This window comes from Staurois parvus, unplaced genomic scaffold (assembly GCF_062004578.1).
Source record: "Staurois parvus isolate SC_StPar_1 unplaced genomic scaffold, SC_StPar_1.0 ptg000024l, whole genome shotgun sequence".
NCBI lineage: Eukaryota > Metazoa > Chordata > Amphibia > Anura > Ranidae > Staurois > Staurois parvus.
Window position 1 is genome coordinate 825,141 of NW_028317820.1, and position 22,294 is coordinate 847,434.

A 22,294-nucleotide genomic window follows, 5' to 3' on the forward strand; every position below is an offset into this window, starting at 1 on the left:
GGGGGGATATGATCTCCATGTATAATACATAAGGGGGGATATGATCGCCATGTATAATACATAAGGGGGATATGATCTTCATGTATAATACATAAGGGGGGAATATGATCACCATGTATAATACATAAGGGGGGATATGATCTCCATGTATAATACATAAGGGGCGATATGATCTCCATGTATAATACATAAGGGGGGGATATGATCTTCATGTATAATACATAAGGGAGGGATATGATCTCCATGTATAATACATAAGGGGGGATATGATCTCCATGTATAATACATAAGGGGGATATGATCTCCATGTATAATACATAAAGGGGGATATGATCTCCATGTATAATACATAAGGGGGGGATATGATCACCATGTATAATACATAAGGGGGGGATATGATCTTCATGTATAATACATAAGGGAGGGATATGATCTCCATGTATAATACATAAGGGGGGATATGATCTCCATGTATAATACATAAGGAGGATATGATCTCCATGTATAATCCATGTATAATACATAATCATATCCCCCCTTATGTATTATACATGATCACCATGTATAATACATAAGGGGGGATATGATCTCCATGTATAATGCATAAGGAGGGATATGATCTCCATGTATAATACATAAGGGGGGATATGATCTCCATGTATAATACATAAGGGGGATATGATCTCCATGTATAATCCATGTATAATACATAATCATATCCCCCCTTATGTATTATACATGATCACCATGTATAATACATAAGGGGGGATATGATCTCCATGTATAATACATAAGGGGGGATATGATCTCCATGTATAATACATAAGGGGGGATATGATCTCCATGTATAATACATAAGGGGGGATATGATCTCCATGTATAATACATAAGGGGGACATGATCACCATGTATAATACATAAGGGGGGATATGATCTCCATGTATAATACATAAGGAGGGATATGATCTCCATGTATAATACATAAGGGGGGATATGATCTCCATGTATAATACATAAGGGGGGATATGATCTCCATGTATAATACATAAGGGGGGATATGATCTCCATGTATAATACATAAGGGGGATTATGATCACCATGTATAATACATAAGCGGGGATATGATCACCATGTATAATACATAAGGGGGGATATGATCTCCATGTATAATACATAAGGGGGGATATGATCTCCATGTATAATACATAAGGAGGATATGATCTCCATGTATAATACATAAGGGGGGATATGATCTCCATGTATAATACATAAGGGGGGATATGATCTCCATGTATAATACATAAGGGGGGATATGATCTCCATGTATAATACATAAGGGGGGATATGATCTTCATGTATAATACATAAGGGGGGATATGATCTCCATGTATAATACATAAGGGGGATATGATCTCCATGTATAATACATAAGGAGGGATATGATCTCCATGTATAATACATAAGGGGGGATATGATCTCCATGTATAATACATAAGGGGGATATGATCTCCATGTATAATACATAAGGGGGGATATGATCTCCATGTATAATACATAAGGGGGATATGATCACCATGTATAATGCATAAGGGGGGATATGATCACCATGTATAATACATAAGGGGGGGATATGATCTTCATGTATAATACATAAGGGGGGATATGATCTCCATGTATAATACATAAGGAGGATATGATCTCCATGTATAATCCATGTATAATACATAATCATATCCCCCCTTATGTATTATACATGATCACCATGTATAATACATAAGGGGGGATATGATCTCCATGTATAATGCATAAGGAGGGATATGATCTCCATGTATAATACATAAGGGGGGATATGATCTCCATGTATAATACATAAGGGGGATATGATCTCCATGTATAATCCATGTATAATACATAATCATATCCCCCCTTATGTATTATACATGATCACCATGTATAATACATAAGGGGGGATATGATCTCCATGTATAATACATAAGGGGGGATATGATCTCCATGTATAATACATAAGAGGGGATATGATCTCCATGTATAATACATAAGGGGGGATATGATCTCCATGTATAATACATAAGGGGGACATGATCACCATGTATAATACATAAGGGGGGATATGATCTCCATGTATAATACATAAGGAGGGATATGATCTCCATGTATAATACATAAGGGGGGATATGATCTCCATGTATAATACATAAGGGGGGATATGATCTCCATGTATAATACATAAGGGGGGATATGATCTCCATGTATAATACATAAGGGGGATTATGATCACCATGTATAATACATAAGCGGGGATATGATCACCATGTATAATACATAAGGGGGGATATGATCTCCATGTATAATACATAAGGGGGGATATGATCTCCATGTATAATACATAAGGAGGATATGATCTCCATGTATAATACATAAGGGGGGATATGATCTCCATGTATAATACATAAGGGGGGATATGATCTCCATGTATAATACATAAGGGGGGATATGATCTCCATGTATAATACATAAGGGGGGATATGATCTTCATGTATAATACATAAGGGGGGATATGATCTCCATGTATAATACATAAGAGGGATATGATCTCCATGTATAATACATAAGGAGGGATATGATCTCCATGTATAATACATAAGGGGGGATATGATCTCCATGTATAATACATAAGGGGGATATGATCTCCATGTATAATACATAAGGGGGGATATGATCTCCATGTATAATACATAAGGGGGATATGATCTCCATGTATAATGCATAAGGGGGGATATGATCTCCATGTATAATACATAAGGGGGGATATGATCTCCATGTATAATACATAAGGAGGATATGATCTCCATGTATAATACATAAGGGGGGATATGATCTCCATGTATACTACATAAGGGGGGATATGATATCCATGTATAATACATAAGGGGGGATATGATCTCCATGTATAATACATAAAGGGGGATATGATCTCCATGTATAATACATAAGGGGGGGATATGATCACCATGTATAATACATAAGGGGGGGATATGATCTTCATGTATAATACATAAGGGAGGGATATGATCTCCATGTATAATACATAAGGGGGGATATGATCTCCATGTATAATACATAAGGAGGATATGATCTCCATGTATAATACATAATCATATCCCCCCTTATGTATTATACATGATCACCATGTATAATACATAAGGGGGGATATGATCTCCATGTATAATGCATAAGGAGGGATATGATCTCCATGTATAATACATAAGGGGGGATATGATCTCCATGTATAATACATAAGGGGGATATGATCTCCATGTATAATCCATGTATAATACATAATCATATCCCCCCTTATGTATTATACATGATCACCATGTATAATACATAAGGGGGGATATGATCTCCATGTATAATACATAAGGGGGGATATGATCTCCATGTATAATACATAAGGGGGGATATGATCTCCATGTATACATAAGGGGGGATATGATCTCCATGTATAATACATAAGGGGGACATGATCGCCATGTATAATACATAAGGGGGGATATGATCTCCATGTATAATACATAAGGAGGGATATGATCTCCATGTATAATACATAAGGGGGGATATGATCTCCATGTATAATACATAAGGGGGGATATGATCTCCATGTATAATACATAAGGGGGGATATGATCTCCATGTATAATACATAAGGGGGATTATGATCACCATGTATAATACATAAGGGGGGATATGATCCCCATGTATTATACATAAGGGGGGATATGATCTCCATGTATAATACATAAGGAGGGATATGATCTCCATGTATAATACATAAGCGGGGATATGATCACCATGTATAATACATAAGGGGGGATATGATCTCCATGTATAATACATAAGGGGGGATATGATCTCCATGTATAATACATAAGGAGGATATGATCTCCATGTATAATACATAAGGGGGGATATGATCTTCATGTATAATACATAAGGGGGGATATGATCTCCATGTATAATACATAAGGGGGGATATGATCTCCATGTATAATACATAAGGGGGGATATGATCTTCATGTATAATACATAAGGGGGGATATGATCTCCATGTATAATACATAAGGGGGATATGATCTCCATGTATAATACATAAGGAGGGATATGATCTCCATGTATAATACATAAGGGGGGATATGATCTCCATGTATAATACATAAGGGGGATATGATCTCCATGTATAATACATAAGGGGGGATATGATCTCCATGTATAATACATAAGGGGGATATGATCTCCATGTATAATGCATAAGGGGGGATATGATCTCCATGTATAATACATAAGGGGGGATATGATCTCCATGTATAATACATAAGGAGGATATGATCTCCATGTATAATACATAAGGGGGGATATGATCTCCATGTATACTACATAAGGGGGGATATGATCTCCATGTATAATACATAAGGGGGGATATGATCTCCATGTATAATACATAAGGGGGGATATGATCTTCATGTATAATACATAAGGGGGGAATATGATCACCATGTATAATACATAAGGGGGGGATATGATCTCCATGTATAATACATAAGGGGCGATATGATCTCCATGTATAATACATAAGGGGGGGATATGATCTTCATGTATAATACATAAGGGAGGGATATGATCTCCATGTATAATACATAAGGGGGGATATGATCTCCATGTATAATACATAAGGGGGATATGATCTCCATGTATAATACATAAAGGGGGATATGATCTCCATGTATAATACATAAGGGGGGGATATGATCACCATGTATAATACATAATGGGGGGATATGATCTTCATGTATAATACATAAGGGAGGGATATGATCTCCATGTATAATACATAAGGGGGGATATGATCTCCATGTATAATACATAAGGGGGATATGATCACCATGTATAATACATAAGGGGGGATATGATCTCCATGTATAATACATAAGGAGGGATATGATCTCCATGTATAATACATAAGGGGGGATATGATCTCCATGTATAATACATAAGGGGGATATGATCTCCATGTATAATCCATGTATAATACATAATCATATCCCCCCTTATGTATTATACATGATCACCATGTATAATACATAAGGGGGGATATGATCTCCATGTATAATACATAAGGGGGGATATGATCTCCATGTATAATACATAAGGGGGGACATGATCTCCATGTATAATACATAAGGGGGGATATGATCTCCATGTATAATACATAAGGGGGACATGATCACCATGTATAATACATAAGGGGGGATATGATCTCCATGTATAATACATAAGGAGGGATATGATCTCCATGTATAATACATAAGGGGGGATATGATCTCCATGTATAATACATAAGGGGGGATATGATCTCCATGTATAATACATAAGGGGGATATGATCTCCATGTATAATACATAAGGGGGATTATGATCACCATGTATAATACATAAGGGGGATATGATCTCCATGTATAATACATAAGGGGGATATGATCTCCATGTATAATACATAAGGGGGGATATCATCTCCATGTTTAATACATAAGGGGGGATATGATCACCATGTATAATACATAAGGGGGGATATGATCACCATGTATAATATATAAGGGGGGATATGATCTCCATGTATAATACATAAGGGGGGATATGATCTCCATGTATAATACATAAGGGGGGGATATGATCTCCATGTATAATGCATAAGGGGGGATATGCTCTCCATGTATAATATATATCAACAGAACTTAATCCGATTGAAAATCTGTGGAGGGAGCTGAAAGTTGAGTTGTCAGACATCAGCCACCAAACCTTAATGACTTGGGGAGGATCTGCCAAGAGGAGTGGGCAAAAATCCCTCCTGAGATGTGTGCAAACCTGGTGGAAGGAAGGGAAGGGTGGGTGGAAGGCACAAAGGTAGAGATGGAAGGAAGGAAGAGAGGGGAGGAAGAATGGAAAGGAGGGGTGGAAGAATGGAAGGAAGGGGTAGAAGGGAGGGGTGGAAGGAAGGAAGAGAGGGGTGGCAGGGAGGGGTGGAAGGAAGGAAGGCAGGATGGAAGAAAGGGAGGGGTGGAGGAGGGGTGGCAGAAAGGAAGGAAGAGAGGGGTGGCAGGGAGGGGTGGAAGGAAGGATGGCAGGATGGAAGAAAGGGAGGGGTGGAAGAAAGGGAGGGGTGGGTGGAAGGAAGGAAGGGTGGGTGGAAGGAAGGATGAGTGGAAGGGTGGGTGGAAGGAAGGAAGGGTAGGTGGAAGGGAGGGAGCAGTGGGTGGAAGGAAGAGAGGAGTGGGTGGAAGGAAGGAAGGACAGAAGGGAGGGTGGAAGGAAGGGGTGGGTGGAAGGAAGGAAGGGAGGGGTGGAAGGAGTGGAAGAGAGAGGTGGAAGGAAGGGGTGGGTGGAAGGAAGGGAGGGGTGGGTGGGTGGAAGGAAGGAAGGAAGGAAGGGTGGGTGGAAGGAAGGAAGGGAAGGATGGGTGGAAGGAAGGAAGGAAGGAAGGAAGGAAGGGAAGGATGGGTGGAAGAGAGGGTGGGTGGATGGAAGGAAGGGAAGGAGGTGTAGGTGGAAGGGAGGGAGGGAGCGGTGGGTGGAGAGAAGGGAGGGGTGGGTGGAAGGAAAGAAGGACAGAAGGGAGGGTGGAAGGAAGGGGTGGGTGGAAGGAAGGAAGGGAGGGGTGGGTGGAAGGGTGGTTGAAGGAAGGGAGAGAGGAGTGGGTGGAAGGAAGGAAGGGAGGTGTGGAAGGAAAGAAGGAAGGGAGGGGTGGAAGGAAAGAAGGAAGGGAGGGGTCGAAGGCAGGGAGGGGTGGGTGGAAGGATGGTAGGGAGGGGTGGAAGGAAGGGAGGGGTGGGTGGAAGGATGGTAGGGAGGGGTGGAAGGAAGGATGGTAGGGAGGGGTGGGTGGAAGGAAGGAAGAGAGGGGTGGGTGGAAGGAAGGAAGGGAGGTCAGACTCACATGCTCAGTCAGATGCATAAGAGCTGTTTGGTGCTCTGTGTTCAATTTCCCTCCCACACATCCTCTGAAGCTGCATGGACTGGAGTGTGGGAGGGCACAGGGGGAGGCAGAGCATATCCAGCCTCTCTCCCATCTTCTCCTATTGGTGAGGAGGATTGAGGGAGGGGCTGGGCACTGAGGAGTACACAGCAGGGGGGGGGGGCTGGAGAAGAACTTAAAGTCACTACAGACTCTGAAGCTGATAGTGTTTTGTGTGATGCCAAATGTTATAACTTGTAGGGGCAGCACAGTGACTAAATGGTTAGACCTTCCGCCTGGCAGTACTCGGGTCATTGGTTTGAATCCCAACCACAGCACCACCTGCCTGGAGTTTGCATGTTCTCCCTGTGCCTGCGTGGGTTTCCTAACGGTACTCCGGTTTCCTCCCACACTCCAAAGACATGCTGGGAGGTGAATTGGCCCCTGTCTAAACTGGCCCTAGTATGTGTATGTATGAAGGTGAGTTAGGGACCTTAGATTGTACGCCCCTTGTGGGTTAGGGACTGATGTGAATGTACAATATACAGTATATGTAAAGTGCTGCGTAAATTGATGGCGCTATGTAAGTACCTGAAATAAATAATAATAAATAAACATGTGCAAAGCAGACCTTCCCTCTGCTGTGGTGGTGGCGTGTGGTGCTCACCAGTCAGCCCCGGACCAGTCGTAGAGGAACAGTCTATAGAAGGGTCCAATCCAACTGGGTTGGATCCTTGTGAACCTGGCCCAGAGGGCCTAAGGTCTGCTCAGACTGTTGTCTCCCTGGCATCGGTGGCAGATAGCTCTGAGTCCCCTGAGGCTGTAAAAATTGATGGCAGCCCAAAGGAGCTTGGGGTTCTGGCTGACAGAGTGCCAGCATCGGATGGCAGGATGAGGGTGTATGAGGAACAGGATTTTCATTTTGTTCCCATATGTAAATAAACAGAATGTTCTTCTAAATTACTTGGTGAAGAAGCACATTGTGCTTCAGTAAGTCTTGGCAAAGACCAGTATTGTGTGCCTATATCCCCTTGTGGGATGAAGTTTTCTTTTGTCTGCTCCTCTGTCACCACAAATACCAGTACCACCATTTCAGATTCTGGGCTGTGTCACAGAGGAGGCACCACAGGGTGAGGGATTAAATTTGACTCAACCTGACGCTACTCCACATTGAGTTTCTAGAGGCTGAATCATTTGATGCCAGCCCAGAGGAGCACAGGTGTTGTGCTGAGGACAGAGTAGAAGTGTGTGACGTGGGTCGGAGGACAACCCCTGGTGGGATACTTTCTCCTGTGACTTTCCCCTCTGTCACCGCAGTCGCGGGTGCTGCCATTGCAGACTTGTTGCTTTGTGTTCCAGAAGGAAGTCCATGGGGTGTTGGGTCAAATTCAGCCCAGTTAGTGTCTTCCACCTCAAGAGCTGCAGCTGACATCACTGAGAACTTCCAGGCTGATAGGTTTGATGTTGGTCCAGAGGAGCTCAGGTGTTGTGCTGAAAGACGTTCTGATGAGGACAGAGTAGAAGGGTGTGGCACGGCTCAGAGGATGACCCCTGGTGGAATAAAGTCTTCTGTGGATTTATCCTTTGTCCCCACAGCTATGGGTATCATGATTGAGGATTCATTGCTGTGTAAAGCAGAGGAAGGACCACAGGATAATGGGGGAACACTGACCCCATGATGATTCTGCTTTCTCAGAGGCTGCGGCCGACAACACAGCATTCTTGCAATCCAATCTGTATGCAATTGCACTGCTTGTTGGCAGATTGTAAAGTAGCAGATCTGCCAGAAGGAGATCTGTGTGAGTGTGGTGGCACAGCAGACCAGTCTGTAGACAAACTGTTGGGTGGTAGCAAGCTACCGTTTGTGGTGTGTCTGGTGTGGGGGTGTGTGGACAGTGGAAGAGTGATTCACACCGGGATTCTGGCTTGTAGGATAGCTGGAAGAATCCTAGAAGGGTGTGCTAATTGCTAGACTGCTCCCCAACCCTTAGAGTGCACCAGATTGTATGTAAGATTTGCATCTGCCTGCGTGTGGTCAGCCAGCCAGATTGGAGTGGAGTCTCCCTCTAGTGGTGGCCTGAGGTAGTGTGGGCTGTGAAAGTGTATTACCCCAGGACTCAGTTAGCTAGTCACCGTGGGCGTGCATTGTATCCATGACATGTATATAAACACTGCTCAAAAAAAAATAAAGGAACACTTTTTAATCAGAGTATCGAGCATCAAGTCAATGAAACTCCTGGGATATTGATCTGGCCAGGTAAGTAGCAAAGGGGGTTGTTAATCAATTTCATCTACTTTGTTGTTAATGAAATTAACAACAGGTGCACTAGATGAGCAACAATGAGATGACCCCCAAAACAGGAATGGTTTTACAGGTGGAGGCCACTGACATTTACCTGGACCCTACTGAGGTAGCACAGGCAGCCCAACTCCTCCAGGATGGCACATCAATACATGCCATTGCCAGAAGGTTTGCTGTGTCTCCCAGCACAGTCTCAAGAGCATGGAGGAGATTCCAGGAGACAGGCAGTTACTCTAGCAGAGCTGGACAGGGCCGTAGAAGGTCCTTAACTCATCAGCAGGACTGGTATCTGCTCCTTTGTGCAAGGAGGAACAGGATGAGCCCTGCCAGAGCCCTACAAAATGACCTCCAGCAGGCCACTGGTGTGAATGCCTGACCAAACAATCAGAATCAGACTTCATGAGGGTGGCCTGAGGGCTCAACATCCTCCCATGTTTGCCTGACCTAAATCCAATAAAACAACTCTGGGATATCATATTTTGCTGCCAGGTTGCACCTCAGACTCTCCAGGAGCTCAGTGATGCCCTGGTCCAGATCTGGGAGGAAATACCCCAGGACACCATCCGTCATATTATTAGGAGCATGGCCCAACGTTGTCAGGCTTGTATGCAAGCACGTGGGGGCCATACAAACCTCTCAGCTACTCACATCTGCACATTTATGTCACAGGACCATTCTGAATTGCTGCAATGAAATTTCAGCAAAATGGACTCGCCTGCTGCATCATGTTTTCACTTTGATTTTCGGGGTGTCTTTGAATTCAGTCCACTGTAGGTTGATCATTTTCATTTCCATCAAACAATGGGGCATCCTTACATTCCCAGCACATCACCCCGTCCATATCAGTATAGAGATCCAGCAGGAGATTTTTCCCCATTGAGATCTGATCTGTTTTTAAAGTGTTCCTTTAATGTTTTTGAGCAGTGTATATGGAAGAAGCAATTGGTATATGAGTCTGGTTCTTCTGCCGGCAATGGTTGGGGCCCTTTGACAATATAAGCTTGCAGAAATAAAATGACAAAGAATTCTCTTAACTAAAGCAGGTTAGCAGTCTCCATGTAATACAGTGGAATATAGGCTGGGCAAATGTCTCTCACCATTCCTGTTGCAGATGGAGTTCTATGGTAGTAATAGCAGAGCACAGGCTCTGGGACTGTAGCAGGGTGAGGTGGTGTAGATGGAAGGAAACCGCAGGCAGTAATCAGTTCAGTTGCCTCTGTGCCTCAAATTGTCACAGGATGATGTAACGCTGGGTGCCTGGCATTGTGGAGTACAGTGTCCCCTGCAAAGAGCTTCGAGCCTACCAGGAGCTGTTGAATTTATATCTTCTCCCAGACCCCCCTGTTGCCACAGATCCCTGGGATTTGTAGTACATAACCGGCTTGGCTCCTCAGTAGATGTTAACTATGAAACTACATTTCCCAAAATTTTTTGCTACAATCAGTAAATGCAATCTCTCTCTAGAGGCTGGAAGTGATATAATGTGCTAGCCTAAGCGTAAGGAACAAACAATCAGTCTGTTGTTTCTACTTTACCATTCTATATCTCTTCAATTTCTCTTCTAGTCAATGGGGTGGCAAGATATGCAAAGTATGGGGTATATCTCCTATAATATGGGTGCTCAACTTGTGGCCCTCCAGCTGTTGCAGAACTACAAGCCTCATGAGGCATTGCAAGGCTGACAGTTACAAGTACGACTCCCAAAGGCAGAAGCATGATGGGGCCCATAGTTCTGCAACACTTGGAGGGCCACAGGTTGACCACCTGTGAATCTGGCTCCCTCTAAACCAATGGCACACTTTAGATTTGCAGTGAAACCTGCATTGCAGAGTACACCCAGTAGAACCTAAACATGGGGCATTTGAGATTTCCAATCACTACACTGTCCAGGCACAATGTAGCAAACTGCTAGATAGTTCATGGTCCCAATGGGGCATTTTGTAACCCAGAAGACATCTTTTTATATTGAAAGGAACTCTTGGGGGTTACAAAAGCATTATTTTCCCTAGTGCTTTCAGACACTACAATCTGCCAATACCCTTTTGTCCAAGACTGTGAGACATGGGACTGTCCCCAGCCTGTCTTTGAGCCTATCCACTAAGAAAAATGTGTCAAATTATGTCAATGAATTGAACTTTCTAAAGTTGTTACAAAACCTCTAACTACCATATAACTTTGAAACTAAACAAATGTCACTTGACCATCACTATTGGACTCTTCATCTATGCCTACCTCAAGCATTTTCATAAAGAAATAAAGCGTCAAGACATCACTTTCAAGAACAATCCCCTTGCATTTCTAACAATGACTATCTTAGGGCAGATGATTCATGGAATCCAGCTGCCCTTAGCTCAGGCATGCAGGCAAGGGGTGTGCTTACTTGAGAAAGCCCCTCCTCCAGGTGAATGGAAAACAAATGCACATGAAGACTGCTGGCCTATGATGATTATTGTGTGTTGTGGCCTATGATGATTATTGTGTGTTTTTTTTGACACATAGTAAGATTTTGACATTCAACTTGTTTGCGCCGTGAGAAGGTTAGTATAAGCAACTGCTATATTGATCTGAATGCAGAGATCATTAACAATTCATCAGTTGGTGCTCACTTCCATACACAAATATACTCCATTTCCCTTACACAGATGTGGGACTCCCTTTTCTCCCGGGGTCGTTCACCTGGTGGCCATTTGCAGGTCTGGTTCTGGGTTTTCGAGTGCATGAAGAGGGGTGCTTGGAAACAAACCTTTTTCAAGTGCTCTGGGTTGTTACTCAATAATCTGTAAGTGAATGGTAATTTTCCCCAAGTGCAGTTATGTTTTATATGTTAATATATAATAGTGTTGATTTAACATGCATGTATTTTCCAGTTCAGATAATCCCTGATTCCCTTGAGGAAGATTGTAAAGTTGTATATCGAAACGCATTGGAGTTTGTATACAGATGAAAATATCACACATGAAATTCTTTTGTAAAATTGTCCATGGTTCTCCGTTGAACAGGGGTCTCTGTAATAATGGGATTTTTTTAATGTACCAGAGCTCATAGTGTAAGTACTTTCAAGCTTTGGTGTACATGTAATTTCTTTTAATACCAATTTGTGACTATGCTGCAGCAAAAAGTCTAAGGGATATTTTTTCTTGTGTATTCAAATTGAAAGTGTTAAGGTCCATTCACATTGGTCCTGATCCAGGCCCTGACAAGGACATTGCTAAGGGTCACTCCCAGCCATTACTGCTCGCCTCCACATCACAGGAGCGAGCTATTTCTCTACTTCAGACCCCCTCACATGTGCTCTCTCCCCCCTCATGCAGTAGTTGTGAGCTCAGCATTTCAAAGCTTGAATGTTCTACACCTATAGCAAGGACATTATTCAGCTTTGGTCAAAGCTGCCCATTTTTTTTATCTACAGTCACCCCCTTTTTTTTGCAAAGGTGAAGTATGCCTTTAAAGTTTAAAGGATGTTTCTCCAATCTTTAGAAATGTAAGAAGAAAATTACTTTCCTGAGCCTATCTCTGTGAATATCTAACACTGACTGAGAGAACATGGAAAAAGAGGGGAGGGTCTAGCTGGGACTAAACCAACTAGCACTAAAAAGGAGGAGAAGACAAAGGAAGATAGCAAAGTTACATTAGTAAACAATCTGAGGTGTCCCAAAAAGCTGCCAATAGATGTCAGTATACTAAAAAAAACTGATGACATACTGCAGTTCAATACAAGACATAGAAGGTACATAAAAGTAGGGTAGAAAATATCCAAAATATTTTCCTTCACTTCTTGTCCCAGAGAAACAGCAGGAAGTAAAAAGATATCTCTAAATGTAAAAGATACCTCCTCTTAGACAATTTTTTTTTTTGTTTACAAATGATTTTATTTTTCAAGAAATAGACTGTAAAATTACATTACAGCTTATATAAAACAGAAACAAGGCACAGCTAAAGTGTACATTTCAAAAAAGGTACAATCATGTAGAGTAAAGAAAGAGAAAAGTAAAAAAAAGAGAGAAAAGAACATGAGATAGGTACATGAGCAATATAAGTAAAGAGGTAGGCAGAGTTATACCGCTACCAACGGAGTAATTCAATCAGTCCAAACATGGGTGATGCTTAGTCATATAGTAAATGTCTATGAGTTCTCCAGATTTCCCATTTTCTATCAAATAAGTGCATCTTATCCATAAAAAAGTGTAATGAATTATTTCCATAAGCATCACAGCATCAACTCTATGCAGAACAGTGGCCAATGGTACCGTGCAAGATTTCCAGTGTAGGGCAATAGCCCATAGGGTGGATATACAAATGGTATGGATTAGCCTCATAACCTCAGTCTGAACTCCCGAGACGTGAGCTCCTAATAGCATGACTACATAGACAGATGCACCGGGGCTCCTGTCAGTGTAGAAGCCACCTCAGAGATCTTGCGCCACATCAAGGAGAGGCTCGGGCAGGCCCAAAATGTATGCACTAGGGTACCGGCAGGGCCACAGCCCTAGAAACATAGGTGGGACGTCCCTGGAAACAGGACGTGTAGTGTAGATGGTGTATAATACTTTGAGGGCCGTCTCACGGACAGAAAGGGATCTAGAGCTCTTACGCATGTTATCCACCATGGAATCTGAATCCTCATCCGAAAAGGTGATACCACTATCAGCCTCCCATTTATATCTATAAAGAGGGGGTGAGGGAAAGGAACTAGCCTGCCCCTAGGAGAGTCACGGCTAATGCGTTCGAAAAATGAAATCGGAGATGAGGGTATAAGGCTAAAATGTGAGTTAAAAAAATGTCTGATCTGTCGATAATGATAATATTCACGCAGCAGGATATCAAAAAGTATACATAGCATCTCAAAGGTGCTATAAGATCTTCCTCTTTGAAAGTCAGTTAACCTGATAAAGGATCTATCATACCACCAATGGCACTCCTGTGGAGATGAGAATGCTGTAATAAAATTTGGGTCACCAAAAAATTATGAACCTGGTGAAACAGTGGAGACCAGATTTAATTTAAATTTATATCTGGACCAAAGCATTAATGATTGGGCTACAATGGAGTTATGGGTCCATAACAAGTTGGGGGGGAATCTGCAACCATAATATGCCTGGTAGATAGAACGGATGTATAGACTGAGATTCAAATCTGATCCATGGGACCTGGGAATTAATAGTCGCCCATTGTGATAGCTGTGCGAAACGGGCCGACAGGTAGTAAAGCCAGAAATTGGGGAGACCGAGGCCTCCCGCCTGTTGCGGCCGGCATAGGACCGATGAAGTAAAACGAGGGAATTTGTTACGCCAAATAAAGTTATTAATCATCCATTGAAAGCGGTCTAGGAAAGTTTTCGAGACTGGGATTGGGAGCAGGGGCGGACTGACAACTCATGGGGTCCCTGGGCAATAGGGGATCATGGGGCCCCTGTGTCCTTGCCCAAACTCAAAAAAGCCTATGAAATGAGCCTATGACCCAGGGCCCTCAGGCAGTGCCCGAGTTTCCAAATGGTCAGTCTGCCCCTGATTGGGAGTGCTCTAAATAAATAAAGTAATTTAGGCAAGATATTCATTTTTACTGCTGTGACTCTACCCAAGAATGAGATAAGGTATCCATGCCAGATCTTCAACAGAGTAGAGAGGCGTGACACACATGGTGGGTAATTAGCAGCAAATAATTTTGAGTTTCTGGGGGTGAGTTTAATACCAAGGTATGAAATCCGATCTGTGGCCCAACGAAATGGAAAAGAATTGCGGAGAGATGCACTCAGGGAATCAGGAACATTGATAGGCATAACTACTGATTTAGTAAAATTTACAGTAAGACCTGATACTGTTGCAAAGTCATTCAATAATGTGCATAAATTGGGTAATGACACTAACGGGTTAGTAAGGAAAAGCATAACATCATCTGCATACATACATATTTTGAATTGTGAAACCAATAATGAGTAACCAGAAATGTCTGAATGTGATCTTATTGCAATTGCCAAGGGTTCCAACACAAGCACAAATAATAAGGGCGAAAGAGGGCAGCCCTGACGGGTACCCCTGCCCAGTGTAAAAAGTCAGAGTTGCAGCTTGGGAGTCTAATTCATGTTTGGGGGGAGACATACAGAGCATGTACACCAGACAGAAATTCTGCACTAAAGCCCATCTTCTGCAGTAGTGGAAACAAATACGGCCAGAGGACACTATCAAAGGCCTTGTTAATGTCCAGGCTCAGCAACAAAACTTCTTTAGAATGCAAATTGGCATTCTGAATAACGTTTAATGTGAGACAAATGTTGTCCGTGATAAGTCTGTCTGGAATAAATCCGATTGGTCCGGAGAGACCAAAGAGGATATAATAGGGGCCAACTTATCTGCCAGAATGCGGCTGAATATTTTTGGATCATTGTTCATTACTGAGATTGGTCTATAATTTTGAGGTAGATGATGGTTTTTAAGTGGTTTAGGTAATAGAGACATGTTGGCCAACAGCATCTCCCTAGGAAACCTGCCGCCCTGCAAGACCTCATAGAATAATGACATCAAAAAGGAAGCTAATGTAGGGACAAAATGTTTATAATAACTGTCCGTAAACCCATCAGGGCTGTGGAAGTTCTTAGTGCGCTAATTGCGCCGGTTATTTCCTCCAAAGTGCACGGGGCATTGAGAGAGGATATCTGAGAGAGTGTGAGAAAAGGGAGGGGTATAGAATCAAACCATGAGCTGTTTGGGGGAGCAGAAGTTGGTTGTGGGGGAGCTATTAGGGTGGAATAAAAATTTTCAAAAATACCCAGGACTTCACGAGGAAGAGAGGAGATATTGCCGGACTTAGTACGTAACATGTAGATATGTAGGGGTCCTATAGATTGGTTTAATTTCTGTGTGAACATAGTAGACGCTGAGTTACTATGTAATAAAAAAGAGGCCTTCGACCAGTGTAGAGCCTTTTCAGTTTTCTGGGAAAGTAAAGTATTCAGTTCTAGACGCTTTTGCGATAACATCATTTTGTTAAGGAGAGATGGATTGCCAACATGAGCCCTATAATGTGCTTCCATTTCTCAGGTATGTTTCTGAATTTGTTTCCATCACTCCCTATTTCTAGAAGAAGCCATGGAAATAAGGCGGCCTCGCAAGACCGCCTTATGGGCTACCCACAAGATAGCCGGGGAGATATCGGGAGTTGTGTTTGACTGAAAGTATTCTTGAATAGACATGACTACTTCTTGGAAGGAGTTAATGTCCGTAAGCATAGAGTCGTTAAGTCGCCAGGAGTAGGGGGTAGGTGCTAAACCTATGAAAGTGAGAGATAGTACCATAATATGATCCGACCAGGGGCTTAAATGAATGCAAGCTTTCCTAGAGTTAGCTAGCAAAATGAGGGAACAATAGATATAATCAAGTCTAACATAAGAGTCATGAGGGTGGGAGTAAATGTATAATCTCTAGCTCCTACATTATGTGCTCTCCAGGAGTCTACCAGTTGAAGTGTATCTAATTTTTTGGTAAGGGATTTTGGGAAGGCCTGGGAGGATGGTGAGGACGAGCTTCTGTCTAAAAGGGGGTTAGCTACCAAATTAAAATCACCTCCCACCAATAAATGAGGGGATAGAAACCTATCAAGAATTTTGAAAAAACTGGAAAAGAAGGACACTTGCGCCGAATTTGGTGCATAAATATTAGTGATCGTGAAAGGGCGCCTTTAATAATGAGAACTCTGCTCTCAAGATCACAATAGATATGTTGAATATTGAAGGGAAATGAGTTGTGTAAAATAGAGTAAAATATATTAAATGCCAACTAAACGGTATTAGTCCATAAGTGACAATCTGTGCAGGTATATGGTGAATAGCAGCAATGCTTCAGTGCTGGTGCTCCAGAATAGTAGGGTAGTAGTAGTGTACGCACTCACCAGATGCGTAATGTTAATACGCATTAAATAAATCAGTGGAGGTCCCCTTTAGGAATCGGATATGAGCCAGACCAAGGATAATCCTCCCTCTGGATAATGGTGGTGCATCAGAAATTCCCAGGTGGTAAACGATCCAGTCAGCCAGAGGTCCCCTTTAAGGGATGGGTGGGTGTAGAAGCCTGTGAGACAGGAACTCCTTCCTCTGGATACTGTGGTGGATCGGGTGGGCTCTATAAATCAATTTCTCCACATAGGGAGACATAAAAAGTGCCCATAGTGTAGTAGGTAATGTAAAAAATGTATTCCGGAATTTGCAAATTCCAATATAAAATGACACAAGGTTTAAAAACGGACTAACTGTCCATAAGCAAGATGGCCCCTGGACCTTCACGTGGCTCCGGCGGCGTGACATTATGGCGTATTGCCTCTTCCTTACGTGTTTTGCGCGCACGCACGTCTTCAGAGGGAATGCCAATACTGCCATGACACTCGCTGACTGAATTTATAGGTAAAATAGTGCATGCGCATTACGCCGGCGCCATTTTGTTGACGATGGAAAATATAACAGGTGAGCGCGCGCATGCGCGGCGCCACTTTGCCATGGATTTTGAAAGAACAGGTAAAGTATCTATGAAGGATCATGCAGTCTATTGTTAAGACTGACTATATGGTGCAAAGAACAGAGGAAATACCAGATCAATAAACAATGATAATGGTCTGGAAAACAATTATGATGGTAAATATTTAAATAATTAAGAAAAAATATATATTAATAAAAAGAATGCGGGGGTAAGAATATATTAGATTAAATGCACCAAATAAATAAAAAAAAAAAAATCCCATATAATATATAAAAAATCATGAATAAGGGAATCATGATTCCATAAAACTCCAATAGTAAAAAATGTAATGATTCCATAAAACTCTGATATAAAGTAGATATATACGGAGTAAAAAAAATAAATATATATATATATATATATATATACAGTGGGGATCGAAAGTTTGGGCACCCCAGCTAAAAATTTGTATTAATGTGCATAAAGGAGCCAAGGAAAGATAGAAAAATCTCCAAAAGGCATCAAATTACAGATTAGACATTCTTATAATATGTCAACAAAAGTTAGATTTTTTTTCCATCATTTACACTTTCAAAATAACAGAAAACAAAAAAATGGCGTCTGCAAAAGTTTGGGCACCCTGCAGAGTTAATATCTTGTACTGCTCCCTTTGGCAAGTATCACAGCTTGTAAACGCTTTTTGTAGCCAGCCAAGAGTCTTTCAATTCTTGTTTGAGGTATCTTTGCCCATTCTTCCTTACAAAAGTCTTCCAGTTCTTTGAGATTTCTGGGCTGTCTGTCACGCACTGCTCTTTTAAGGTCTATCCATAGATTTTCAATTATGTTGAGGTCAGGAGATTGTGAAGGCCATGGCAAAACCTTCAGTTTACGCCTCTTGATGTAATCCCCCGTGGATTTTGAGGTGTGTTTAGGATCATTATCCATTATCCATTTGTAGAGCCATCCTCTCTTTAACTTCAGCTTTTTCACAGATGGCATCAAGTTACCATCCAAAATTTGCTGAAATTTTATTGAATCCATTTTTCCTTCTACTCGTGAGATGTTCCCTGTGCCACTGGCTGCAACACAACCCCAAAGCATGATTGATCCAACCCCATGCTTAACAGTTGGACAGAGGTTCTTTTCATTAAATTCTGTGCCCCTTCTTCTCCAAACGTACCTTTGCTCATTCCAGCCAAAAAGTTCAATTTTAACCTCATCGGTCCACAGAACTTGTTTCCAAAATGCATCAGGCTTGTCTATATGTTCATTTGCAAAGTTCAAACAATGATTTTTGTGGTGAGGACGTAGAAGAGGTTTTCTTCTGATGACTCTTCCATGAAGACCATATTTGTACAAGTATCTCTTTATAGTGGAATAGTATACCACAACTCCAGTGTCTGCCAGATCTTTCTGGAGGGATTGTGCAGTCAAACGTGGGTTTTGAATTGTTTTTCTCACAATCCTGTGAGCTATTCTGTCTGATATTTTTCTTGGTCTTCCAGATCTTGCTTTAACTTCCACTGTTCCTGATGACTGCCATTTCTTAATTACATTTTGAACAGAGGATATTGACATCTGAAAATGCTTTGCTATCTTCTTATAGCCTTCTCTAGCTTTGTGAGAGTCAACTATTTTCAGTTTCAGTTTTCTAGACAACTGCTTAGAAGAACCCATGGTGCTGATTGTTGGTGCAAGGTCAGATGAGTCTGGGCATTTAAAACCTTTGAGATTGACATCACCTGGTCTTCCCAGACGATGATTGAGAACAATCCATGACACTGGCAGGTCTCAGCTTGGCAAAGGGGGCAGTGCATGCTATAAATTCTGCAGGGTGCCCAAACTTTTGCAGACGCCATTTTTTAGTTTTCTGTTATTTTGAAAGTGTAAATGATGGAAATAAAATCTAACTTTTGTTGACATATTATAAGAATGTCTAATCTGTAATTTGATGCCTTTTGGAGATTTTTCCATCTTTCCTTGGCTTCTTTATGCACATTAATACAAATTTTTAGCTGGGGTGCCCAAACTTTCGATCCCCACTGTATATATTCAATGTCAAAACATTGCAAGATTTATAAAATGGTAAAAATAGATCAAAAACCATGGCAAAAATACATAAAATAGAATATCCGAATCCAAATCGGGGCTGGACTATGTCGTGGTAGGCCGTGGTAGACCTCACCAGGCCGGGTACGTCCGCTGCTGGGGAGAGGGGTCAAAAACTCACCGCTCCCCTCTTCCAGGTGCGGGTAGGGTCGGGAAGACCTCTGGTACCCTCCGGAGGTTTGCTGCTGTCCGGATTGCAGCGGATTAGGAAGAGAGACTGTGTCGCAGCAGGCCTCAGCAGGCTGCACCAGGCCGGGTAAGACCGCTGCCGCGGAGAGGGGCGAAAATCACTCCGCTCCCCTCTTCCAGGTGCGGACAAGGTCCGATAGACCCCCGGTGCCCGCCCAAGGCACACTGTTGCCCGTATGGCAGCGGATTGGTAGGGAAGGCGCCGGAGCTGCGGATTATGCGGCCACTGTGGTCGCCATCTTGGACACGCCCCCCCTGTTAGACAATTTTTGCCAGAACAAGTGTACCGAGGGGAAGATATCTCCTCAAATCAAACAATTCATATTTCCCATCACTTCGTGTATCAGACAATGGTCATTAGGACTAATAGTGAGGAGAATCTCTCCAACAGGGGCACTGGGAGCAATAAGTATCTAGCAGGAGTTCTGACCTTTCCATGTTCTATCCAAAATGAAACAAAAGGTTTCCATACTTACATACCCTTTAATTTGTGCATCTTATTATATATATTTTTTTGTCTCCCTCCCCAGCAGCACTTTATCTTCTTTGCTCTGATGCATTTCATGAGTATTACTTTTTCATAGTCTTATCTGTTGATGTATCTCAATAGATGCAGCTTGGGATGTCTCCGCTCCTCCTACACAAAGGGCCCTTGTCACCAATGACACCGTCCTTATCTGCACCTTCTCAGTGGATAAACAGCTGCTGGATCTTAACTTTCTGACCATCTCATGGACCTTCAAGGGAAGAGTTATCCTGAAATATGACAATAAAGACTTCTCCACCCAAGATCCCAGGATGTCCCTCAATGTGGAATCCCTGAAACATGGATACGCCTCATTATATGTATCCAACGTGACCATCTCTGATAGGGGCACCTATGTGTGTATTGTTAAATACAGCACTGAAAGCAAACAGAAGGAGATTTCATTCAAAGTGTTTGGTAAGGGCACCTACTGCATAAAAATTGTTTATGTGAATGTTGAGTTACTTTTATGTTAAACTTTTGGTGAAAACAATATAATAATTACTATACACCCTGTTCCAAATTATTATGCAAATTATATTTTTCTCATTTACCTAAATAATTGATGTAAATAACAGTCAGCATAATTCTCATGTTATCAACTATTAAGAGTACAATTCACATTTTATTGAACAAACCTCCTAATGATAACAGGATTTTTTTAAACATAAAAAACTTCCAATGCACTGTTCCAAATTATTCCGCACAGTAAGTTTCAAAACACTTTATAGCTTGTAAAGAACTGAAAATTGTCATTTGTTGTGTTTGCAGCATATTTACTGAAATCAAAAGCTATTTCAATCAAACTTTTAACAACATTTTAATTTTTAAACATTTTAACATAGGACCCCTTATTTGATAGCAGATCACAAGTCTTGCATCCATTGAACTTGTGAGTTTTTGGACAGTTTCTGCTTGAATTTGTTTGCAAGATGTCAGAATAGCCTCCCAGAGCTGCTGTTTGAATGTAAACTTCCTCCCACCCTCATAGATCTTTTGCTTGAGGATGCTCCAAAGGTTCTCAATAGGATTGAGGTCAGGAGAGGATGGAGGCCACACCATGACTTTCTCTCCCTTTATTCCCATAGCAGCCATTGATGCAGAGGTATTCTTTGCAGCATGAGATGGTGCGTTGTCATGCATGAAGATGATTTTATTACGGAAAGCATAGTTCTTCCTTCTGTACCAGGAAAGAAAGTGGTCAGTCATAAACTCCACATACTTTGCAGAGGTCATCTTTACGCCTTCGGGGACCCTAAAGGGGCCGACCAGCTCTGTTCCCATGATTCCGGCCCAAAACATGACTCCACCACCACCTTGCTGACGTTGCAGCCTTCTTGGAACAGGGTGGCTGTCAGGGCTCCCAGGTGTGACCAGAGGTGTGTGGCTGACGCAGGGAAACGCAGACCTCAGATATGTTATAAACAATATAATTTATTAACACTAACCATACAAACATAAACGCAGTGCAATACTAAAACATAATACAGTGCAACCAAACCAAACCAAACCAACCACCCACAGATAACAGTACATACAAGCAAGCGTCGTCAGGCAGGCCGGGTCAATATCAATAGGGCAGGCAGGTACAGGGGGAGCAAGCGGAGATTGGTCGGGGTCACAGGCCAGGTTCAGCAGGTAGCAAGCAGTGTAGTACAGAGGGTCAGGCAGAGGGATGGTCAGGGTCACAAGCCAGGGATC

The 22,294-nt window shown here is 42.1% G+C and overlaps 2 protein-coding genes across 2 annotated transcripts in view; both read left to right on the top strand.

The window, feature by feature from the left end:
- Nucleotides 1–22,294, top strand: part of LOC149472050 (uncharacterized) — a 481,288-nt gene that overhangs the window by 348,062 nt on the left and 110,932 nt on the right. The window lies entirely within an intron of this gene.
- LOC149472054 (tapasin-like) overlaps nucleotides 1–22,294 on the top strand; it is a 50,980-nt gene that overhangs the window by 10,374 nt on the left and 18,312 nt on the right. Inside the window, exon 2 of the mRNA XM_089693179.1 lies at nucleotides 20,678–21,010. Within this exon, the coding sequence (XP_089549305.1) occupies nucleotides 20,678–21,010 (333 nt within the window). The remainder of the gene's footprint in view (nucleotides 1–20,677; nucleotides 21,011–22,294) is intronic.